General features: G+C 51.1%; 2 protein-coding genes across 2 annotated transcripts; both read left to right on the top strand.

The window, feature by feature from the left end:
* The first annotated feature begins 7,538 nt into the window (after positions 1 to 7,538).
* Pyy (peptide YY) lies at positions 7,539 to 8,686 on the top strand. The gene is made up of 3 exons (XM_042674091.1): positions 7,539 to 7,656; positions 8,081 to 8,268; positions 8,397 to 8,686. The coding sequence occupies exons 2-3, from the start codon at positions 8,081 to 8,083 to the stop codon at positions 8,488 to 8,490; spliced, it is 282 nt and encodes a 93-aa protein (XP_042530025.1). The 5' UTR covers positions 7,539 to 7,656; the 3' UTR covers positions 8,491 to 8,686.
* A 4,451-nt stretch (positions 8,687 to 13,137) lies between these two features.
* Positions 13,138 to 14,771, top strand: Ppy (pancreatic polypeptide). Its single transcript, XM_042674191.1, has 3 exons — positions 13,138 to 13,328; positions 13,808 to 13,879; positions 14,759 to 14,771. The coding sequence occupies exons 1-3, from the start codon at positions 13,138 to 13,140 to the stop codon at positions 14,769 to 14,771; spliced, it is 276 nt and encodes a 91-aa protein (XP_042530125.1).
* The last annotated feature ends 3,724 nt before the right edge of the window (positions 14,772 to 18,495 follow it).

Here is an 18,495-nt window from a genome sequence, read left to right as displayed (position 1 = left end):
TTTGTGAACATACTGTACAGAGGGGTTACAATTACATGGGCAGGATAATGCGTACATTTCTTTTTTTTTTTTTGTCGGTCGTGGGGCTTGAACTCTGGGCCTGGGCACTGTCCCTCAGCTCTTCAGCTCAAGGCGAGTGCTCTACCACTTGAGCTATAGCGCCACTTCCGGTTTTCTGGTAGTTTATTGGAGATAGGAGTCTCACGGTCTCTCCTGCCTGGGCTGGCTTTGAACCACGATCCTCAGATCTCAGCCTCCTGAGTAGCTAGGATTACAGGCGTGAGCCACCAGCGCCTGGCTAATGTGTACATTTCTTATCAAGCACTGCAGCCTCCTCCTTTGTTTACCCTTCACATCCCTTCCCTACCTCCCCCCTACCACCCCCCATGGCCTCATATTCTTGCTCAGATTGCTCACTCATGGCTGGTATTTTACCACTTGAGCCATACCTCCAGTATAGTTTCTCTTTTCTGCCTGGGTTGACTTTGAACTGTGGTCTTCTAGGGTTCAGCTGCTGCTGCTGCTGCTGATGGGCCTCCCTCCTCCCCCTCCTCCCCCTCCTCCTCCTCCCCTTCCTCCCCCTCCTCCCCCCTCCCCTCCGTCCCCTCTCCCTCCCCCTCTTCTTCTTCTTCTTCTTCTTCTTCTTCTTCTTCTTCTTCTTCTTCTTCTTCTTCTTCTTCTTCTTGTGTCAGTCATGGGCCTTGAACTCTGGGCCTGGGTCTGTCCCTCAGCTCTTCAGCTCAAGGCTAGCACTCTACCACTGGAGCCACAGCACCACTTCCGGTTTTCTGATGGTTTATTGGAGGTAAGAGTCTCATGGATTTTCCTGCCAGAGCTGGCTTTGAACCATGATCCTCAGATCGTGGTAGCTAGGATTACAGGTATGAGCCACCAGCACCCAGCGGTCTCAGCTTCTTGAGGTTGTGGCACCTAGGAAAAGTCAAGAATCACCTAATTATGTCTTTCACAGAGCAAAAGTTTTAATTATAATAGAAACCAATTTTAAATTGAATTATAATTGCATTGTATAATTATTGGGTTTTTTTTTTCAATTTTAGGAGTTTATAGCTTTTTCTGTGTGCAAGTATGCGTGTATGAGTGTGTGTGTGTGTATGTCTATGTGTATGTGTGTGCCAGTCCTGTGGCTTGAATTCAGGGCTTGAGTACTATCCCTGAGCTTTTTTTTTTTTTTTTTTCCTCAAGGCTAATGCTCTACTACTTGAGTCACAGTTCCACTTTAGCTTTTTTTTTGGTGATTAATTGGAGATCAGAATCTTACAGACTTTCCTGCCTGGGCTGACTTCACACCTCAATCCTCAGACCTTGACTTCCTAAGTAGTTGGATTACAGGTGTGAGCCACCAGCACCTAGCTCTTTTTGGATTGATATGCTCTATGGAGCCAATCATGTCATTTATAATTAAGGGTGTTTTAGAATTTTTTTTTTCTTTCTTTTCTTTTCTTTCTTTCTTTCTTTTTTTTTTTTTGTTGGTCGCAGGACTTGAACTCTGGGCCTGGGCACTGTCCCTCAGCTCTTCAGTTCAAGACAAGCACAATACCACTTGAGCTACAGTGCCACTTCCAATTTTCTGGTGGTTAATTGGAGATAAGAGTCTCATGGACTTTCCTGCCCAGGCTGGCTTTGAACCATGATCCTCAGATCTTAGTCTCTCGAGTAGCTAAAGGTTACAACACCCAGCTTTAAAATTTCTTTTCAATTTAGAGGTCCTTTATTACCTTTTCTTATCTTATTCCCTTGGCTACAGTTTCCAGTGTGATGTTTTGTAGGAATGATAAAACTGGATATGACTGTTTTTTCCCAATCTCAAGGGAAAAATATTTGATTGGGTGGGGGGCAGGGAGGAGTTGGGGAGGTGGGGAGGGAAGGGATGGTAGGGGAAAATCAAAGGAGGAGGTAACAATGCTTGATAGGAAATGTACTCATTACCTTACTCATGTAATTGTAACCCCTCTGTACACTATTTTTACAATAAAAATATTAAAAATATTTGATCATCTACCACTAAATATGAGGTTAGATGTTCATTTTTTTTTGGGTCCAGTCATGGGGCCTAAACTCTGGGCCTGGGCACTGTCCCTCAGCTCTTCAGCTCAAGGCTAGCGCTGTACCACTTGAGCCACAGCACCACTTCCGGCTTTTTTCTTTTTGCTTATGTGTGCTGAGGAATCGAACCCAGGGCCTCAGGCATGCAAGGCAAGCGCTCTACCACTGAGCCACCTTCCCAGCCCCTAGATCTTCATTTTTTGTAGTGCCTTTATCAGGTTGAGGGAGAGCCCTTCTGTTCTGGGTTGGCTAAGAGTTTTGTTTTTTACTTGTGAGTGGATGTTGAATTTTTGTCAAATGCTTTTTTTTCTTTTCTTCCCCTTTCTTTCCCTTTCTCCTCCCACTTGCTCTCTTTCTTTTTTTTTTTTGGTCGGTCGTGGGGCTTGAACTCTGGGCCTGGGAGCTGTCCCTCAGCTCTTCAGCTCAAGGCGAGCGCTCTACCACTTGAGCTACAGCGCCACTTCCAGATTTCTGGTGGTTTATTGGAGATAGGAGTCTCACAGTCTTTCCTGCCCGGGCTGGCTTTGAACCGCGATCCTCAGATCTCAGCCTCCTGAGTAGCTAGGATTACAGGCGTGAGCCACCAGTGCCCGGCTTGCTCTCTTTCTTTCTGACAGGGTCTCACTACATAGCCCAGATTGGCCTCAAACTTTTTTTTTCCCATTGGTCATGGGGCTTGAACTCTGGGCTTGGGCACTGTTCCTCAGGTCTTCAGTTCAAGGTGAGTGCTCTACCGCTTGAGCCACAGAACCACTTCCAGTTTTCTAGTGGTTTATTGGAGATAAGAGTCTCATGGACTTTCCTGCAGAGACTGATTTTGAACCATGATCCTCAGATCTCAGCCTCCTGAGTAGCTAGGATTACAGGCATGAGCCATTGGCACCCAGCTCAAACTTTTTCTTTTTTCCAATCCTGGGTTTTGAACTCAGGGCCTGGGCACTGTCCCTGAGCCACTTTGTACTCAAGGCTAGTATTCTACCACTTGAATCACAGTGCTACTTCCGTAAAATTCAATGTCCATAATGAAAGTTTTGTTGACGCACCACCCTGCTTACTCAATTGTTGGTAGATTTCTGTGGCTACTTCAATCTCCAATGGCCATAGAGCAGAGTAGCTGGAGGAACAGAGCAGACTGTGTGATCCACATGGCTTAAAGTCTGGTTCTTTACAGAGAGTTTGCTGCTCCTTGTCCTAGAGAGAAGCCTGAGCTTTGGGCAGGCACCATGCCACTTGTATCTGCCTCTCTGCTTTACAGAAGGACCAGCAGTGTGGCGCAGTGGGCTAAGGGAAAATTCCTACCATTAACAGTAGAGCTTCTTTCTTGCAATCACTGTCTTTTTTGTGTATGCCAGTTCTGGGACTTGGATGAAGGGTTTGCATGCTATCCCTGAGCTTTTTTGCTCAAGCCTAGCACTCTACCAGCTCTACTTCCAGCTTTTTTTGTTGTTGTTAATTGGAAATAAGAGTCTAACAGACTTTCCTGGCTTTGAGCTGCAGTCTTTAGATCTCAGCCTTTTGAGTAGCTAGAATTACAGGCAACATCGCTATCTCTTAAAATCACCTGCCAGCTTTAACCACAATCCATGGTGCAGTATGGCATGGGCAGCAACTCTGGACCTCATGCACTCATCCATAGTCCCACATGCCCTCCTCATAGTGCTCATGGAAGTAAGTCTCTTTGAAGGTGGCTAATAACACTGTAGAGGGAGGAGTTCATTTCTCAGTGCTGTGCCAAGAACCAGAACATAGTTAAGCCAGAGGATATTTGTGCTCAGTACAAAATAAACCAGGGCTTGAACTCAAGGCATTGTATTTGCTAGACAACCACAACCCTTTGTGTGTGTGTGTGCGTGCGTGCACATGCATGTGTGTGCATGCGTGTACACGTGTGCACTGCTTATTTAATTTGTGCTCCATACTAGGGTTTGAACTCCAGGCCTTGCACTCTTGCTTGGCTTTTCCACTTAAGGCTGGACCCCTACCACTTGAGCCATACCTCCACCTCTGGATTTTTGCTGGCTAACTGGATGTAAGATTCTCATAGATTTTTCTTCCCAGGTTTGCTTTGAACCATGATCCTAATATCTCAGCCTCTTGAGTAGCTAGGATTATAGGTGTGAGCCACTAATACCTAACTAACTCCAGTGATTCTGTCCCTCTACCCATTGAGGACAAGTTGTTGGGTAGGTCTCTGGTCACCAGTTCACAGTAACTTTTGGTGATAAAGTTTCCCCCCTCACAGATGTCAGCAACCCTCCCTCCCCTGGCCAGCTCCCAGACATGTCTCGCAACCACTGAGTCATAGGTCAATGGTACTGGTGGGCGTGTGGATGGGAGCTGCGGAACTCATTGATTCAGAGCTCAGACGTCCTCCCTACTAATCAACAAATTAATAAAATCTTCCAGGAGAAGATGGTGATTAATGAAACCATCAGTGTACCCAATAATTGGGGAGTAGAACTGGAGGGAGGGGGCCATGATGGATAGGCTAAGCTTGGGAAGGGGTGGGGATCTGGCTCCTGGTCCACACTGAGGGGCCATCTGTATTCCTGTTTACTTTTATGCTGAAGCTAAACATGGAAGTGAATTCTTTAGGGATTGTACACTGAATCTAGGCCTTCCCCATGCTTTTAGCATCTCCGTACTTCCTTCTCTTCTGTCATCTGTCCTCAGACCCCGTATCACAAGGCTTGGGGATCAAAGGGGCCTAGGGGCGATGGATTTCCTGTGTGCATCTCTCTTAGGGAATCTGTGCCAGTACTGGGGCTTGAACTCAGAGCCTCAGCCTTTGCTTGGCTTTTTCACTCAAGGCTAGTGCTCTACCACATCCAGTTTATTTTTTTCTAGGTAATTGGCACTAAATGTCTCTCAGTTTGTCTGCCCAGGCTAGCTTTGAACTGGGACCCCCAGATTTCAGTTACTGCATGTTTAGGATTACAAATGTGAGCAAACAGTGTCTGGTGTCCTTCACCTCTTTTTATTTAGGGTTATTATACCAGAAACACCTCTTATTTTCCTGGCTACTGCTGATCCCCTCCCTCATGTTTTTCCTGTTTTTTGTTGTTGTTGGCTGTGGGGCTCGAACTCTGGGCCTGGGCATTGTCTATCAGCTCTGCAGCTCAAGGAAAGCGCACTTTACGTCTTGAGCCAATGTGTCACTTCTGGTTTTCTGGTGATTAACTGGAGATAAGAGATTTTCCTGCTGGGGCTGGCTTTGAACCATAATCCTCAGATCTCAGCCTCCGGAGTAGCTAGGATTACAGGCGTGTGCCACTGGCACCTGGCATCTTTGTCCTTTTTAGCTTTCAGAGTCCTTGTGCAGGCCCTGATCTCTAGGGACCCAGCTGCCCTCACAGCTCTGGTGTTCCGGTGTGGACATTATTTCTTACCTTTCCATGGTGATGTGGAATTCTTTTACTCCTATCATTTCTTCTCCAACCAAGACAGAAGCTTATCTTTATGTATCTGTTCTGAGATTTCCTAAAACAGGGAGTGCTGCCCAAGGATGCAGTCATGTTTCTACTGAGACTGGGGTTCCTGAGGCTAGCGCTGTGCCTTATTCCTCAGACACACAGGATCCCTAAGAAGAATGACTTTTCTCCTCCCTCCAAGGATGGGGTCTGTGTTCCTTTGTCCCCATATTCTCTCTGTCTTTGCTCAGCAAGATACCCAGGTATTTCTTGGGTTGTAGTGGTGGGGACACAGATCCTGACTGGCTGATAAGGATACATTTCCTGAGAATGCAGATGATTGAACCCATAAAAAGGTGATTGAGGGAGCCCTGGACTCTTCATCTCAGGAGAGCTCTAAAAATAGCACTGAGGGCCATCTGTCCTAGAAGGTGGAAGTGCTCGCCCTGAACTAGGGGCTTGGGCAAGATGGCTCCTTCTGCATCCTGGGGCAGGAAGCTGTGTAGGCTCTGGCCAGATGAGGAAGATGGAACTGGAAAGAGCTTTATGGGAGACTTTCCAGAACTCTCTTTCTTTCTGGTGAGGTGAGGAGGTTCTGAAGGGGTTGGCACTCTGGGGTCCTTCTCCTACTGGTCTGTCAGAGTGGGTGGTGGCACCTGACTTAGCCTCCTATCCCCTGCTCCTACACTAACTCTGAAGCTCCAGGTCCATGCCAGGAGGGGAGTTTGTCTATCTTCAGGATTGACAGTGCCTCTTTCTGGGGGTATAGCCACCTTCTATTTCCTGTTCGCATCATGACTGATCTCTCAGTGCTTCCATGTTCTCATGGCTTTGTTGGGTAGGAGATGGGACTACTAAGAACACTGTAGATGCCTAACAAGTGTTACTCCCCTTCTCTTTCCTTTTGAGTCCCTGGGAGTATGTCTTGGCCCCAGAGCCCAATAGAGGCTGTCACAGGCTGATACAGTTACAGAAGACACCAGTGCCCTCTGAATGAAACCTAGATAGGGGAAGGAGCTCTACTGCAGGCATATGTGGCTGGATCAGGATCTGTAATTGCCAGGCTGGATGCACAGGTGGCCCATTCAGCTGCTTCTGGAGATTGGACTGCCTTCTGCCTTCCTTCTCCTCCATCACCTTTTTAATTTTTTTTTACTTTTTTATTGTGGTTGTGGGGCTTGAACTCAGGGCCTAGGCACTGTCCCTGAGCCTCTTTGTGCTCAAGGCTAGAGTTCTACCAATTGAGCCACAGTGCCACTTCTGGTTTTTGAGTGATTAATTGAAGAGTGTCATGGGGACTTTTCTGTCTGGGCTGGCTTTGAACCTCAGTCCTCGGATCTCAGTCTCCTGAGTAGTGAGGATTACAGGAATGAGCCACCAGTGCCTGGCAATTTTTTTTCTTTTGAGATACAGTCTCTGTATGTAGCCCAAACTCCCCCGCCCCCCAATTCCCAACCTACCTCCAATTCCCAAGTGCTGGGTCTCCCTCTCCCCAGTTCTTAATGGAGAGAGAATATAATGGTGTCCAGAGAATCTTCTCCCCAGGACATCATAACATCATAGAAGGTCAGGAGCCAAGTCATACTCTCCTATCCCTGCCTCCAGTAGAAAGCCATCCCCACCGCCAGGTCCTGTCATTCCTGGGCCCTTCTCCAAGGCATTAAGGAGAAGATACAAACCATAGTCTCTGGAAACAGCTGTTCCAGGTCCTGCTGGCTGGAGACAAGTTTTGACCTTGCTGTGCCCCCCCACCCCCCACTCCCACCTAGGGACCTGCTAGGAAGGATGTAATTACATCTTTCTAGGAGATGCCCCTAGAGTCTGGATCCAAAGGCTTCCTTAGGTGGCTAGACCTGCAACTGGGGGGACTATGGGGGGCCTGTGGGACCTTGAGTCAGCTGAGTGAGGCGGCTGCCTTCTCTGCACCTGCATGGCGAGACATCACGTACTAGCTGGAGGAAACTCAGCGATGGTTAGGGGTGGAGGGAGGGAGGGAGGAGGAAGGGCCCTCCCTGCTGGCTCCCCTCCCCCCTGGACTCCCCCTCCCTTTCTAGGCCAGGGGATATAAGCCCGAAAGAAGGGACAGTGCTGACAGAGGCCTCAGTCCGACCTGCAGGGACCCAGCCCTCCACACTGCCCTGCCTTCCACCTCCTGCTCATCTTCCTTCGGGAGCTGTCCGCTGTGAGTGACTGAGGACTTGGGAATGGTCTGATACGGAGCTATTTTGTGGGGGAAACTGAGGCCGGCATTTGTGGGGGAACTGGGGCTGAGGAGCAGGGAGGTGGAGAGGAAGGGGGCCACTAGAGGTGGGAAGAAATCCAGGAGCATGGTGGTCAAGGTAATCTTCAACTATCCCTTTGGGCTGGAGTGGAAGTGGGAAGGCTGGGAATGGAGGCTATGGACTCTCTGACAGATGAAGAAACTGAGGCCAGAGATGGTGCCCCATCTGGTGCCCCAGAATGTACAGCGAGGCTGTGGCAGGTGGGGTACCAGCCCCAGAAAGGCCATGGGAGCCTGAACCCAATTTGAGCGGCTGGCAACCGCAGGCTCCCACTGTGGAGGGTCGAGACTCAGGATGACCCCCGCTCCACCGTCCCCTTCCCAGATGGTGACAGTGCGCAGGCCGTGGTCTGCCAGGGCCACAGTGCTGCTGGCCCTGCTCGCCTGCTTGGGGGCGCTGGTCGAAGCCTACCCCGCCAAACCCGAAGCTCCTGGCGAAGACGCCTCCCCCGAGGACCTGAACCGCTACTACACCTACCTGCGCCACTACCTCAACCTGGTCACCCGGCAGCGGTGAGCTGAGCGCATGCGCCCCGGGGTGGGGGGTGGGGGGTGGTGGTGGTGGAGGGAACCCTGCGCGGCTGGGGCCCCGCCCACTCAATCTAGGATCTAACCACGCCCATTTCTGGCCCCGCCCCCAGGTATGGGAAACGCGACAGCCTGGATGCTCCCATCTCCAGACTGCTCTCCAGCGACCATCCTGCCAGGGCGCTCCCCTCCATTCCCCACGACTGAGCACACACGCTGGGCCCTGGAGGGGCCTGGCTCACGGAACCCCGCCCTGGCGCCTTCACTCACCACTTCTCCCAGCTTCATCTCCCCAAATCTAATTCTTTCCTGTTCTTCGAGCAGGCCAGAAGGTGCTTACCCGTGGTAAAGAACCCCTGAGCCTTCTGAGAGATGTGCGAACCACACTGATCATTGGTGTATCTGGTTCAGGATGGAGACCCTATTTCTGCATGCCCTGCACTCCTCTGCCCCAGGACTGGAGGGATGTGGTGATGCTCCCTGACCCTCAAATAAAGAGCAAATTTCACAAAGCACAATGTGTGCATTTGTATTTCCTTTCCCTTCTCTTGCGTGGCGGGTTCAGCAGAGCCAGAGAAACAACAAAAGGTGCCCAGTACTAGGTGGGGCCTGGGAGAGGGGCTCCCTCTGCTCATAGCCTGGAGCTGGACAGCACCCCGACAAGACACTAGACAAAGGACCCAATGGTGGGAACTCTAGGCCTTGGGAGGCGGGAGGTGGTAGATGAAAGTTTGTGAAAGGTCAGGAAGGGAGCTAGCTAGGGCAGTCTCAGAGGGTAGCTGGGGATGGAGCTGCCCAGCTCCACCAAGGTAAAGACAAGAAAATGGCAAAAGGAGGCTCCCTGAGAAGCTGTTATTAGGCCGGAGGTTAAGGTGGAGTGGGGTGGTGGAGAAAGAGCCACTGGGGGGGGGGGGGTGAGGGGTGAGGTGGCAAAGGAGGCAGATGCTATCTCAGGTCCCCTATCCCCTGAGTGAGAGGGGCAATAGGGGCATCAAAGCCTCTTTGCCTCAGCACGGGTGTCCCCACCTTGATTGAACCACGCTAGACACTGAGGTCTAAAGTTGCAGTAGGGCCCCAGCGTTGCCGCCTGTAATCCTAACTACTCACGAGGCTCAGATCTGAGGATTGTGGTTCAAAGCCAGCCAAGGAAGGAAAATCTGTGACATTCTGATCTCCAACTTCTCCAACATTCATATCACCAACAAAAGCCAGAAGTGGTGCTGTAGCTCAAGTGGTAGAACACTAGCCTTGAGCATAAAAGCTCAAAGATGGAGCCCAGGCCCTGAGTTCAAGTCCCAGGACTGACACCAAAACAAACAAACAAGCTTATGGTTGTTTATGCTGGGCTCCAACCTGAATCCTCTGACATTCATCCTTAGATCAACTCTTTTAGGAAGGTGGGGGGTCTTGCAGGACAGTTTACAGCTAAATGACCCTGGAAGGAGAGAGGACTGTAGAGCTGGCGGTGTCATAGGTGCCAGGGAGGTCCCTGCTTGGACATTATTTATGCTAGGGACCTCCAGGTGTGTCCCATTCATCCTCCCCAGTGTTCCCTTCAGCCTTCCTTCAGATAGAGCACAGGGGGTAGGTGGAGGGCTTGTTTTGGGTCACTGCCTGTGTGGAGTCTGATGCTCTGTGTTAGGCCACATGTGCTCCCATCCCTCCCCGCGCTCCCCCCCCCCCCCCAGAGTCTTTTCCTTCTACTTAGCCTTAAGACATCTTTGGGGATAGGGGGCAGCTTCCAGAAACCATTTTTTGGAAGGTGAAGTTAGTCTCTCTTTTGCTTTTTCCACTTTCCACCACATTTTGCTTCTGGTTCCTTCCTCAGCAGCAGGAAGGAGTTGAAAGCATGTTGGGTGTGGAGAGGTGACCTCTTTCCCTTTGCTCCATCGTCAATCTTCATTTACCCTGGGGGCCCAGGTGTTTCTGGGGTGTCCCACTCACAGTCTTATTACCATTATTTGTTGGTTCCGAGGTTTATTTATTTATTTTAATTGTAAAGATACTATACAGAGGGTTACAGTTACATGAGTGAGGTAATGAGTACACTTCCGAGGTTTATTTTTATTTATTTATTTTGGGTCCGGTCGTGGGGCCTGAACTCTGGGCCTGGGCGCTGTCCCTCAGCTCTTCAGCTCAAGGCTAGCGCTCTACCACTTGAGCCACAGCACCACTTCTGGCTTTTTCTGTTTATGTGGTGCTAAGGAATTGAACCCAGGGTCTCATGCATGTGAGGCAAGCACTCTACCACTGAGCCACCTTCCCAGTCTTTGTTTGAGGCTAGTGCTCTACCAGTGGAGCCACAACTCCACTTTCAGTTTTTTGCTGGTTAATTGGAGAGAAGAGTCTCACAGACTTTCCTACTCAGGCTGGCTTCAAACTTTGATCCTCATATCTCAGCCTCCTGTGTAGCTGAGATTACAGGCAGAAGCCACCAGCACCCAGCCCTGTCTCATTATTATAGCACTTGCTCTATCCCAGCACTGGCAAGAACCCCCTTTCCTGTCTACAGGCCATGGGGTTAGGCAGGGCATTGGCAAAGCGGTTTACCTTTGTGACATGACAGAAGTATAAAAATGGCTCTCGCACTTGAGCAAATCCCCAGGTTCACAAATTGTGTAGTGGAATTGGGTCCTGAAATGGCCAGTGGGCAGAGCAGGTTACAGCAGGTTCTAAACCTGTGCCAGGCCAATCCCTTTCAACCAGGCCTGGGGCCTGGCACCCCCTAGTGGCAGCTGCAGCCTTTACCTGCCAAAACTGAGGCTGCTTGGTCTGAATGCCAGCCAACAGCAAAGCACCCCTGTTTTGTACCATAGAAAACTCAGGCCTAAGAAGTGCCCAGATGTACTGAGACTTAACAAATTGATGTAATGAGCCCACATCAATTGAACATAGACATTTAACATAGAGTGGCTAAAGGGATTGTGTTCCCAAGTCTACACAGCTAGCCAATGGCAGAGATAGGATCTGGGCCTGGGCCTATCGGAACCCTGAGCGCACCATTCCAGATTCAGAGGTATCAGGGATGGCCTGTCCCCTCCACTCCCCAAATGCTTCCCCCCCCCACACACAGATGCTTCCAGATGTGGGACAGAGGTCCTGAGCTGGCTACTCAGGCATCAAGGTGGACAGCCCCTTCCTGAGCTGGGGAAGGGTCTGGGGCTAGGTAGGCATGTTGAAAAGAAAGCCTCAGAAGCTTCTGCTGGGGGTATGGACAGGGTTAGTGGGGTGGGAATCCCACGCAGACATGAGCCATGGGGGGGGGGGTTATTGAGCAAAGGTACACTCCTTGTACCTCAGCCAAGAGCTAAGTGCCTCTCAGCACAGCTAAGAGGCAGACAATGAAGGCAATGTGTGGAAGTATAAGTTTTGGGGTATGGCTTTATTTCAAACTTAGCTCTCCCATGGTCAGACTGTGTGGCCTGGAGTCAGATTCTTCACATCTCAGAGCAGATTTGTTTCTGAGTCAGTGAAATGGGTTGTTGTGGGGATCCATCGAGGTGACACTGAACTGACAGCACTTTGGACGGTCTGAGACATCACAGATGATGCTGGATTTTGGCACACTCCGGGGATGGGGCTCCAGATTGGGAGACGAAATGCTACCAGAAGTGAGCACCTCATAGTGAACCCCTCATGCTCTTACTCTGCATGCTTCATGCTCATCAAATGGGTTTCTCCATGCTGCTTGGGTCTCCACTCTTCACTGGTCTGATCCAAGGTCCTTTTCTTTTCTTTTTTTTTTTTGGGGGGGGGGTGCCTGGTTGTAGGCCTGAACTCTGGGCCTGGGTGCTGTCCCTCAGCTCTTCAGCTCAAGGCTAGCGCTCTACCACTTGAGCCACAGCGCCATTTCCGGCTTTTTTCTTTTGCTTATGTGGTGCTGAGGAATCGAACCCAGGGCCTCATGCATGCAAGGCAAGCGCTCTACCACTGAGCCACCTTCCCAGCCCCCAAGGTCCCTTTCTTGTCACTTGTTCTAGTTGCATCCAGGAAAAGCAAGAGCCTCCATCCTTCATCCCTGGAGTCCTGGAGCAGCTGCCTCAACTTTGTGCCCTAAGGGAGTCTGGTTGGTGACTTGGGCTGAACTTGAGGAGGCAGGAGGGGCTGTATAGGGCTAGAACCAGAACCTTTAGGTTATTCTGAAGTCCAAGAATCTTGTCCTTCATGAGCCAAACTGGTTCTGGTGCCCAGAGGAGGACAGGGATTCATGGAAGACTTTTATTGTGCCCCAATCTTGTTCATTCTGCTATTAATCTGGCACGGTGAACACTGCCCGGCCCCCTTCTGTCCTTGGCCCCAGTGCTGGTGTTGTGGGCACCAGGGAGATAGTGAGGTGGGCAGGGGCTGGGGAGTGAGAGAGGCTGACAGGAGGCGGGGACTCTGGGGGGAGGGGGAGCTGGCTGAGGATTATAAAGGGGCCCTGCTGAGGACAGGGAGACCCATCTGGCCTACAGTAAGTGCCCGCCTGGCCCAATACCCACTCACTCAGGACTCAGGGTGAGTGCTCAGCCTGCCCGGGACTTGGGGCCCTCCTGGGGCTGTGGTAGAAGTTTGTGCTTGGCAGAGTTGGGAGCCTTTGAGAGCCCCAAGGCCTTTCTTCTGTCTTACTCTGCAGCTGGGCAAAGTGGATGGAGGAGAACTAGACCCACATGGCCACAGATTTCTGTCTTTGGCTTCACAAATCCATCCCATGTCCTCTACCCTGTGGGTGGTGGTAGGTGCTGGTGATCCCTTGTTTTGCCCCTTACCCCCAGGCTGGGTTTGGAGAAATGGATGACAATTAGGGGCTGGGCGGGAGGAGCAGGTCCTTCTTCCTGGCAAAGGAACATCTGCAAATGTCCCTTTGCTCCTCAGATGGCTGCTGCATGTCGCTGTCTGTCCCTGCTATTCCTGTCCACCTGTGTGGCTCTGTTGCTGCAGCCACTTCTTGGTGCCTGGGGAGCCCCCCTGGAGCCTGTGTACCCAGGTGACAATGCTACACCAGAGCAGATGGCCCAGTATGCAACTGACCTTCGCAGATACATCAACATGCTGACCCGGCCTAGGTACGTGCGAGAGGGAGAGAGATCCCAGCCTCTGAGGCCTGGAACTCAGAATATGTGATCATGACTCCATTCTTAGCTCTAGTTCCTTCCTTCCAGCCTGCTCTTAGGAAAGCAGTGTGTGTGTGTGTGTGTGTGTGTGTGTGTGTGTGTGTGTGTGTTGCTACTGGGGTTTGAATTCAGGGCCTTGAGCTCTCCTTCAGTTTTCTTATTCATGGCTGGTGCTCTACCCCTTGAGCTACCGCTCCAGTTGGAATTTTGCTGGAGATGGAGCCCAGTGGACTTATTTTTTGGTTAAGTTGGCCTTGAATCTGCATTTTCCAGATCTCAGTGATTACAGGTGTGAGTCATCATGGCTCTCAAGAGTCTCTTTGAGTGGCCTGGGCCTGTGTGCCTCAGGCAGTATGGGGCATAAGGTGAGGTATGAGGCAGGTGAGCTGCATCTGAGCACAATGCTTGCCCTGGCTGCCTCTTCTCTCTAGGTATGGGAAAAGACAAAAGGAGGACATGCTGGACTATGGGGGTTGGGATGCCTCCCAGACAGCTGCCCCCAGGTAAGTTTCAGCTCCCAGGGCTGAAATGGGAGTGTGGGAGAGAGAACAGGGGACCAGGGCAGTTTTCCTAAAGGGTCAAAGATGGCCCAGCATACTGTCAGTTTACATGTCTCCTCACAGGGGGCTCAGCCCGATGGATTTGTAGCATCTCTCCCTGTCTCCTGTGATTCCGTGGCAGTGAAAAGTCAGCTCTCTCCTTGGTACTCTTGGTTTATAACCAAAGCATGCTCCCTGATCCTACGTGTGCTAAATAAAGCAAATCAAAATGATGGCCCCTCGCTGTCTCTGTGGGGGTAGAAGGTCAAGGGTACAGGAAATGCGGAGGGGAAGCAAAGTGGAAAAGGGCTACTATAAATGTCCCAGAATGTCTGTAGGGGCATCTGAGTCACCTGATTCATCAGCTTCACTTCATAGAGGGCAAACCACGGTCCCCAGGGAGGCAGGGACACCTCCAAGCTCAGTGAGCCACTAGTCAGTGCTGTGGCAGCCTCTCTAGGTCTTCCTGATCAGTGGCCTGATGCCCAACTGTAGCCAGCAATGCTTTCCTATGTCTGGGCAGTAAAAAACTCATTATACTGAAGTGCTCTTGGCATTGGAGTCAAGGACAACAGCCAGGGATGGCTCTGGTACTTAGGCCCAGGATGATCTAAGAGCTGTTCTCTAGAAATTTTGTAGAGAGTGGGCTGTCCTGACAGGTAGGGAACTCCAGGATGTATGTAAGCAGATCTGAAGGGATGTGGCCTTGAATTCCAGTCACCTTTGGGAGTCAAGTCTATGGATCCCACACTGCAGCTCTGGGGGTGGAGGGATGAGATTTAAGATCCAACCCCCAGGAACCCCAGTGGGCCTTTGTGGCCTCTCCACCCATGCCCTTCTCAGGCACCCTGAATAGATGGGGATGGGATGGGGCGGGTGTTGTGGCAGTGAGTTAGTTTCTCTGTTCTCTTTCTTGTGGATAAAGAACAGTCATGGAGGCAGAGGGAAGTGAGCGACAGGCCTTTCTGGTTAATAAATGGCTTCTCCCCCACATATGCTCTGGCTTCAGTGGATGAAGGAACCACTTCTGGGCCTCAACACCTTACACTGACCTCAGGGCCAATATGGTGTTTCTGTCTGGTGGGTGTGAATAGCCTGGATCTAAAAGGCAAAAGACTTCTCTACAGGACACCACAGCTAGGTCAAGCTTAGCCCAGAATGATTTGTAATGGAGCCCAGTTCTAGTAGAACAGAGACTGAGCATAAATGGGAGTCTGATGTTCTAGCACTTTCTCTGGCTTAGGCCATGAGTTCTTAGTGTATAGATACTTCCTATAGGCAGGACTTAGCAACCTGCTAAACATGAACCTAGGTGTACTCTGATGGCCACAGCTCAGGAATGGGCTAGGCCACTCCCCTTTTCCATTCTGTTCACTGTGGGGCTAAGAGTGTTTAGGTGGCCAGGTGGACATGTTCCTGTGGCAACATGGCTGCTCAGATGGTCCTGTTTTGTAGAGAAACTTAGCAGGAGGTGAAGGGGGTGGGGTCTAGCTGAAGCCCCTGCTTTGAGGTCGCTGAGACTGGCTTCTTGCCTCTGCTCTCTCCCACTTGTTCTACCTCAGGGTCAGATCCCTTCACCCCTGGAGAGATGGATTTGGGTGAGGGGAGAATAAGGCTGCTGGGAGAAGCAGGAACACCCCTGGACTGAGGTCTTTTCCTTCCACAGTAGGTCCCCTTTCCCCACGGAAGGACAAATCCTGTCATTGGCCACAGAAGTCACTGAAGCAGCAGGGATTTTTGTTTTTCTTTATGGTTTTCGTAGGAAAACAGGATGGAGGGCTCATGGTATAAAATAGTTGGCGGTCAGGTGGTAACAGCAGAGTCAGGCATCTGGAGGAGGCCAGGGACCAACCTAGAGAAGGAAGGCCTTGGGCCCTGTGTCCTCCCTTCTCAGCCCCCCAGGAGCTTCCTCTGGCTCCCCCCCCCCCCCCCACTGCCTTGACCAGCTGTTAGCAATGCCAGGCTCTCTTACCTGGGGCCTGGAAGGGAGGCCTATGGTTGGAGCCCTCGGGGTTTGGGTTTCATGAAGTTCTTTGGAGGCAATTTTGTGGCATTGGGTGGGTGGTGGGGTTTTGTGGAGTTGGATGGGGGGTATTTCCTGGTGTTCACTGTTTTCTTCTGGATTTTGGGCTTCTTCAAGCTAGGGAACACGTGGATATAGAGGTCATGGGGAGCTGTGTGGAGATCGGTGGGGTAGGGTGTGGGGGTGCCCGGTGGTCCTCCCTCCACCCTCTCCCTCCCTGGTGTCCTCTGCCTGCACACCTGACATTGAAGAACTTCTCCAAATACTTGTGGAGCTGGCTCAAGTACCCAAGCCTACCAGCAGTCCTGGGCTCTGGGGGCGACTGCAACTCCTGGGTTTGAGCACCCCTAGGTTGTAGCAGCAGCAACAGCAGCAGCAGCAGATATGGCAGAGCCAGCGCACATGCGCAGAAGCGCAGAGCCGTGGTCTGGAAGGGGCGGGCCAGACAAAAGGGAGTCGGTCACGTGATACGGGTGGTTCCTAGGTCTGCGCGGCCCATTGAACCGGGTCTGAGCAATGTGTGGAAAAGGTCAGGGTCCTCAGAGCGCTTAGATCAAGGATGTGTCTTCCTCGGGACATAACACGGATTGACGTCACCAGCACCTATAAAGGAACCATCCTGAGGCCTAGGCAGGATGAACGCTGCACATCTGGATACCCATACATGATCCCACAAAGCTCTGAGGTTCAAATGCACCGAGGCCCGGCCTGCTTTGGACACGAGGCATAGATTGCCATAGACACAAGACATGGACTGAGTAGCTCCCTCACCTCTCTGACCTTTCCCACATCTCCTAGCTCACCACATTTCCGCCTCTCCTGCTTCCTTGCTTGTCCTCCAACAGCTTGACAGACTGTTGTCTGCCTGGAAAGTTCTTCCTCCAGACATCTGCTTGGCCAGCTGTGACGGAGGCATGCGCTGGAGATTCACCTTCTAAATGGATCTAACCCTGACACCTCTATTTAAAACTGCAGCCCACCCCCTACATTCTACTTTCTTTCTTTATGCTATCCGTACTTACCATCTTTGCTGTCCTTTACCAGCCACATCTCCCTCTGCTAAGCACCTCTGCACACTGGCTGTTGCTTTGCTTTTGACTATTGACTATCACAGACATCCAAAGATTGTGGTCATTTAGTAGCTGCTGTTACACACAGTAAATGAGACACACAGGCACACCCAATAATTCACAGCCTAAGATACCCATAAGTACACACACACACACACACACACACACACACACACACACGCCCCTGAGGCCCCCCTCAAACCCCTTTTTACTCAGGAACTTCCCTTTTCCCCACCTCCCCAAGCAAAAATCAGGGAACCTTAGCAGCTGTCTTGCCCATAGAATGACAGAGGAGATTGCCTCAGCTTTACTCCTTAATGGGGACAGCCTCCTTCCCCAAGCTTCTGGAGAATGTAGCTAACAATGGTCCCCAGACCTGACATTACCATGGTGCTGGACAGGTGCAGAGCGACACAGCTGAAGGTCTCGGTGCCCTTTATATTCTCTGAGGCCCTTTATATTGCCTTTAGACCAGTGCCCCATGTCCCTCTAAGGTCCTACCCCCAGCTCAGTCTCCTGCTTCAGTATCATGACCCAGGAATTGGTGCGAGGAAGCACATGGGCTACTAGTTGATCTGAGCAGGGCACAGTCCTTGCCAGGGGCCCAAAGAAGTGGGTGGCAGAGGCGGGGAGGCTCTTGGGACTATGGTAACTTTTTGCTCCATGTGCACAGAGCCTAAGAAGGAACTGTTTCTGGGGTTGCCAAGGGGCTGAGTATCAAGGGCTCCTTTGGGGGTTAGGAGGGGACTTTGCAGTGGGACAAGACAGCATTGGCATCCAGCTTGTTCCAAGACTTTTCCTTTTCTTGCTATGGAGTCACTGCCCTCCTCCTGGCCTCTAGGCCTCAGAGGAGCAGGCAGAGTTGTTGATTTTACCTGAAGGAGTGTAGTCTCCCCCAACTCTCATTCATCCCAGGGTTTTTCTCCGTCTCCCTAGCTATGTTGGAACCCCCAGTGGTGACTTGCTGAGCCCTCCATAGATTGGGAGGTGGGGGTGGAGGTGCTTAGTTGTGTAAATGATGAGCCACAGTGTGGGCCTGTCATGTCCTACCAGCTCACTATGGCGACTTTTCTGGAGCTATGTTGTGAAATGTGGACTGTTTCTTTATGCCCACCCCACCCCCTGGGGAAGGCAAAGTAGGAAGAGCAGGGTGTTCAGGGTGGGAATCCTGACTTTACCACTTTCTGCTGTGTAACCTTGAGCAAAATACATGCTCACAGGAGCCTCAATTCCCTTACCAGGGGAATGGAATGGATTACCTTTCTAGCACAGGAGTGGCATGGAGGTCATTCTGCTGGTGCCGCTCAGCCCGCTGGACAGCTCCTGCGACAAGCTATATGGATGACTTGTGTAAGCCCCCATGAGTACACTCTTTCCTCTTAGCCCGATGCTATCCATCTGCATCCCCTCCTTATTAACCCTTGCTGTCATTAACTGGCCTGGCTATTTCTCAGGGACTTTTCCAGTTAACTCGTCCTGGTCCTCCA

The sequence above is a fragment of the Dipodomys spectabilis genome, unplaced genomic scaffold (genome assembly GCF_019054845.1).
Source record: "Dipodomys spectabilis isolate Male_0828 unplaced genomic scaffold, ASM1905484v1 ptg000018l, whole genome shotgun sequence".
NCBI classification, from domain to species: domain Eukaryota; kingdom Metazoa; phylum Chordata; class Mammalia; order Rodentia; family Heteromyidae; genus Dipodomys; species Dipodomys spectabilis.
This window is presented reverse-complemented; position numbering and strand designations above follow the sequence as displayed.

What these genes read in the sequence shown, in the direction of transcription:
- Pyy (XM_042674091.1), top strand. Translation starts at nt 8,081, where the DNA reads ATGGTGACAGTGCGCAGGCCGTGGTCTGCCAGGGCCACAGTGCTGCTG. An exon ending in AACCTGGTCACCCGGCAGCG is followed by an intron (nt 8,269 to 8,396) that starts GTGAGCTGAGCG and finishes CCCCGCCCCCAG; the next exon opens with GTATGGGAAACGCGACAGCC.
- Ppy (XM_042674191.1), top strand. Translation starts at nt 13,138, where the DNA reads ATGGCTGCTGCATGTCGCTGTCTGTCCCTGCTATTCCTGTCCACCTGT. An exon ending in AACATGCTGACCCGGCCTAG is followed by an intron (nt 13,329 to 13,807) that starts GTACGTGCGAGA and finishes TCTTCTCTCTAG; the next exon opens with GTATGGGAAAAGACAAAAGG.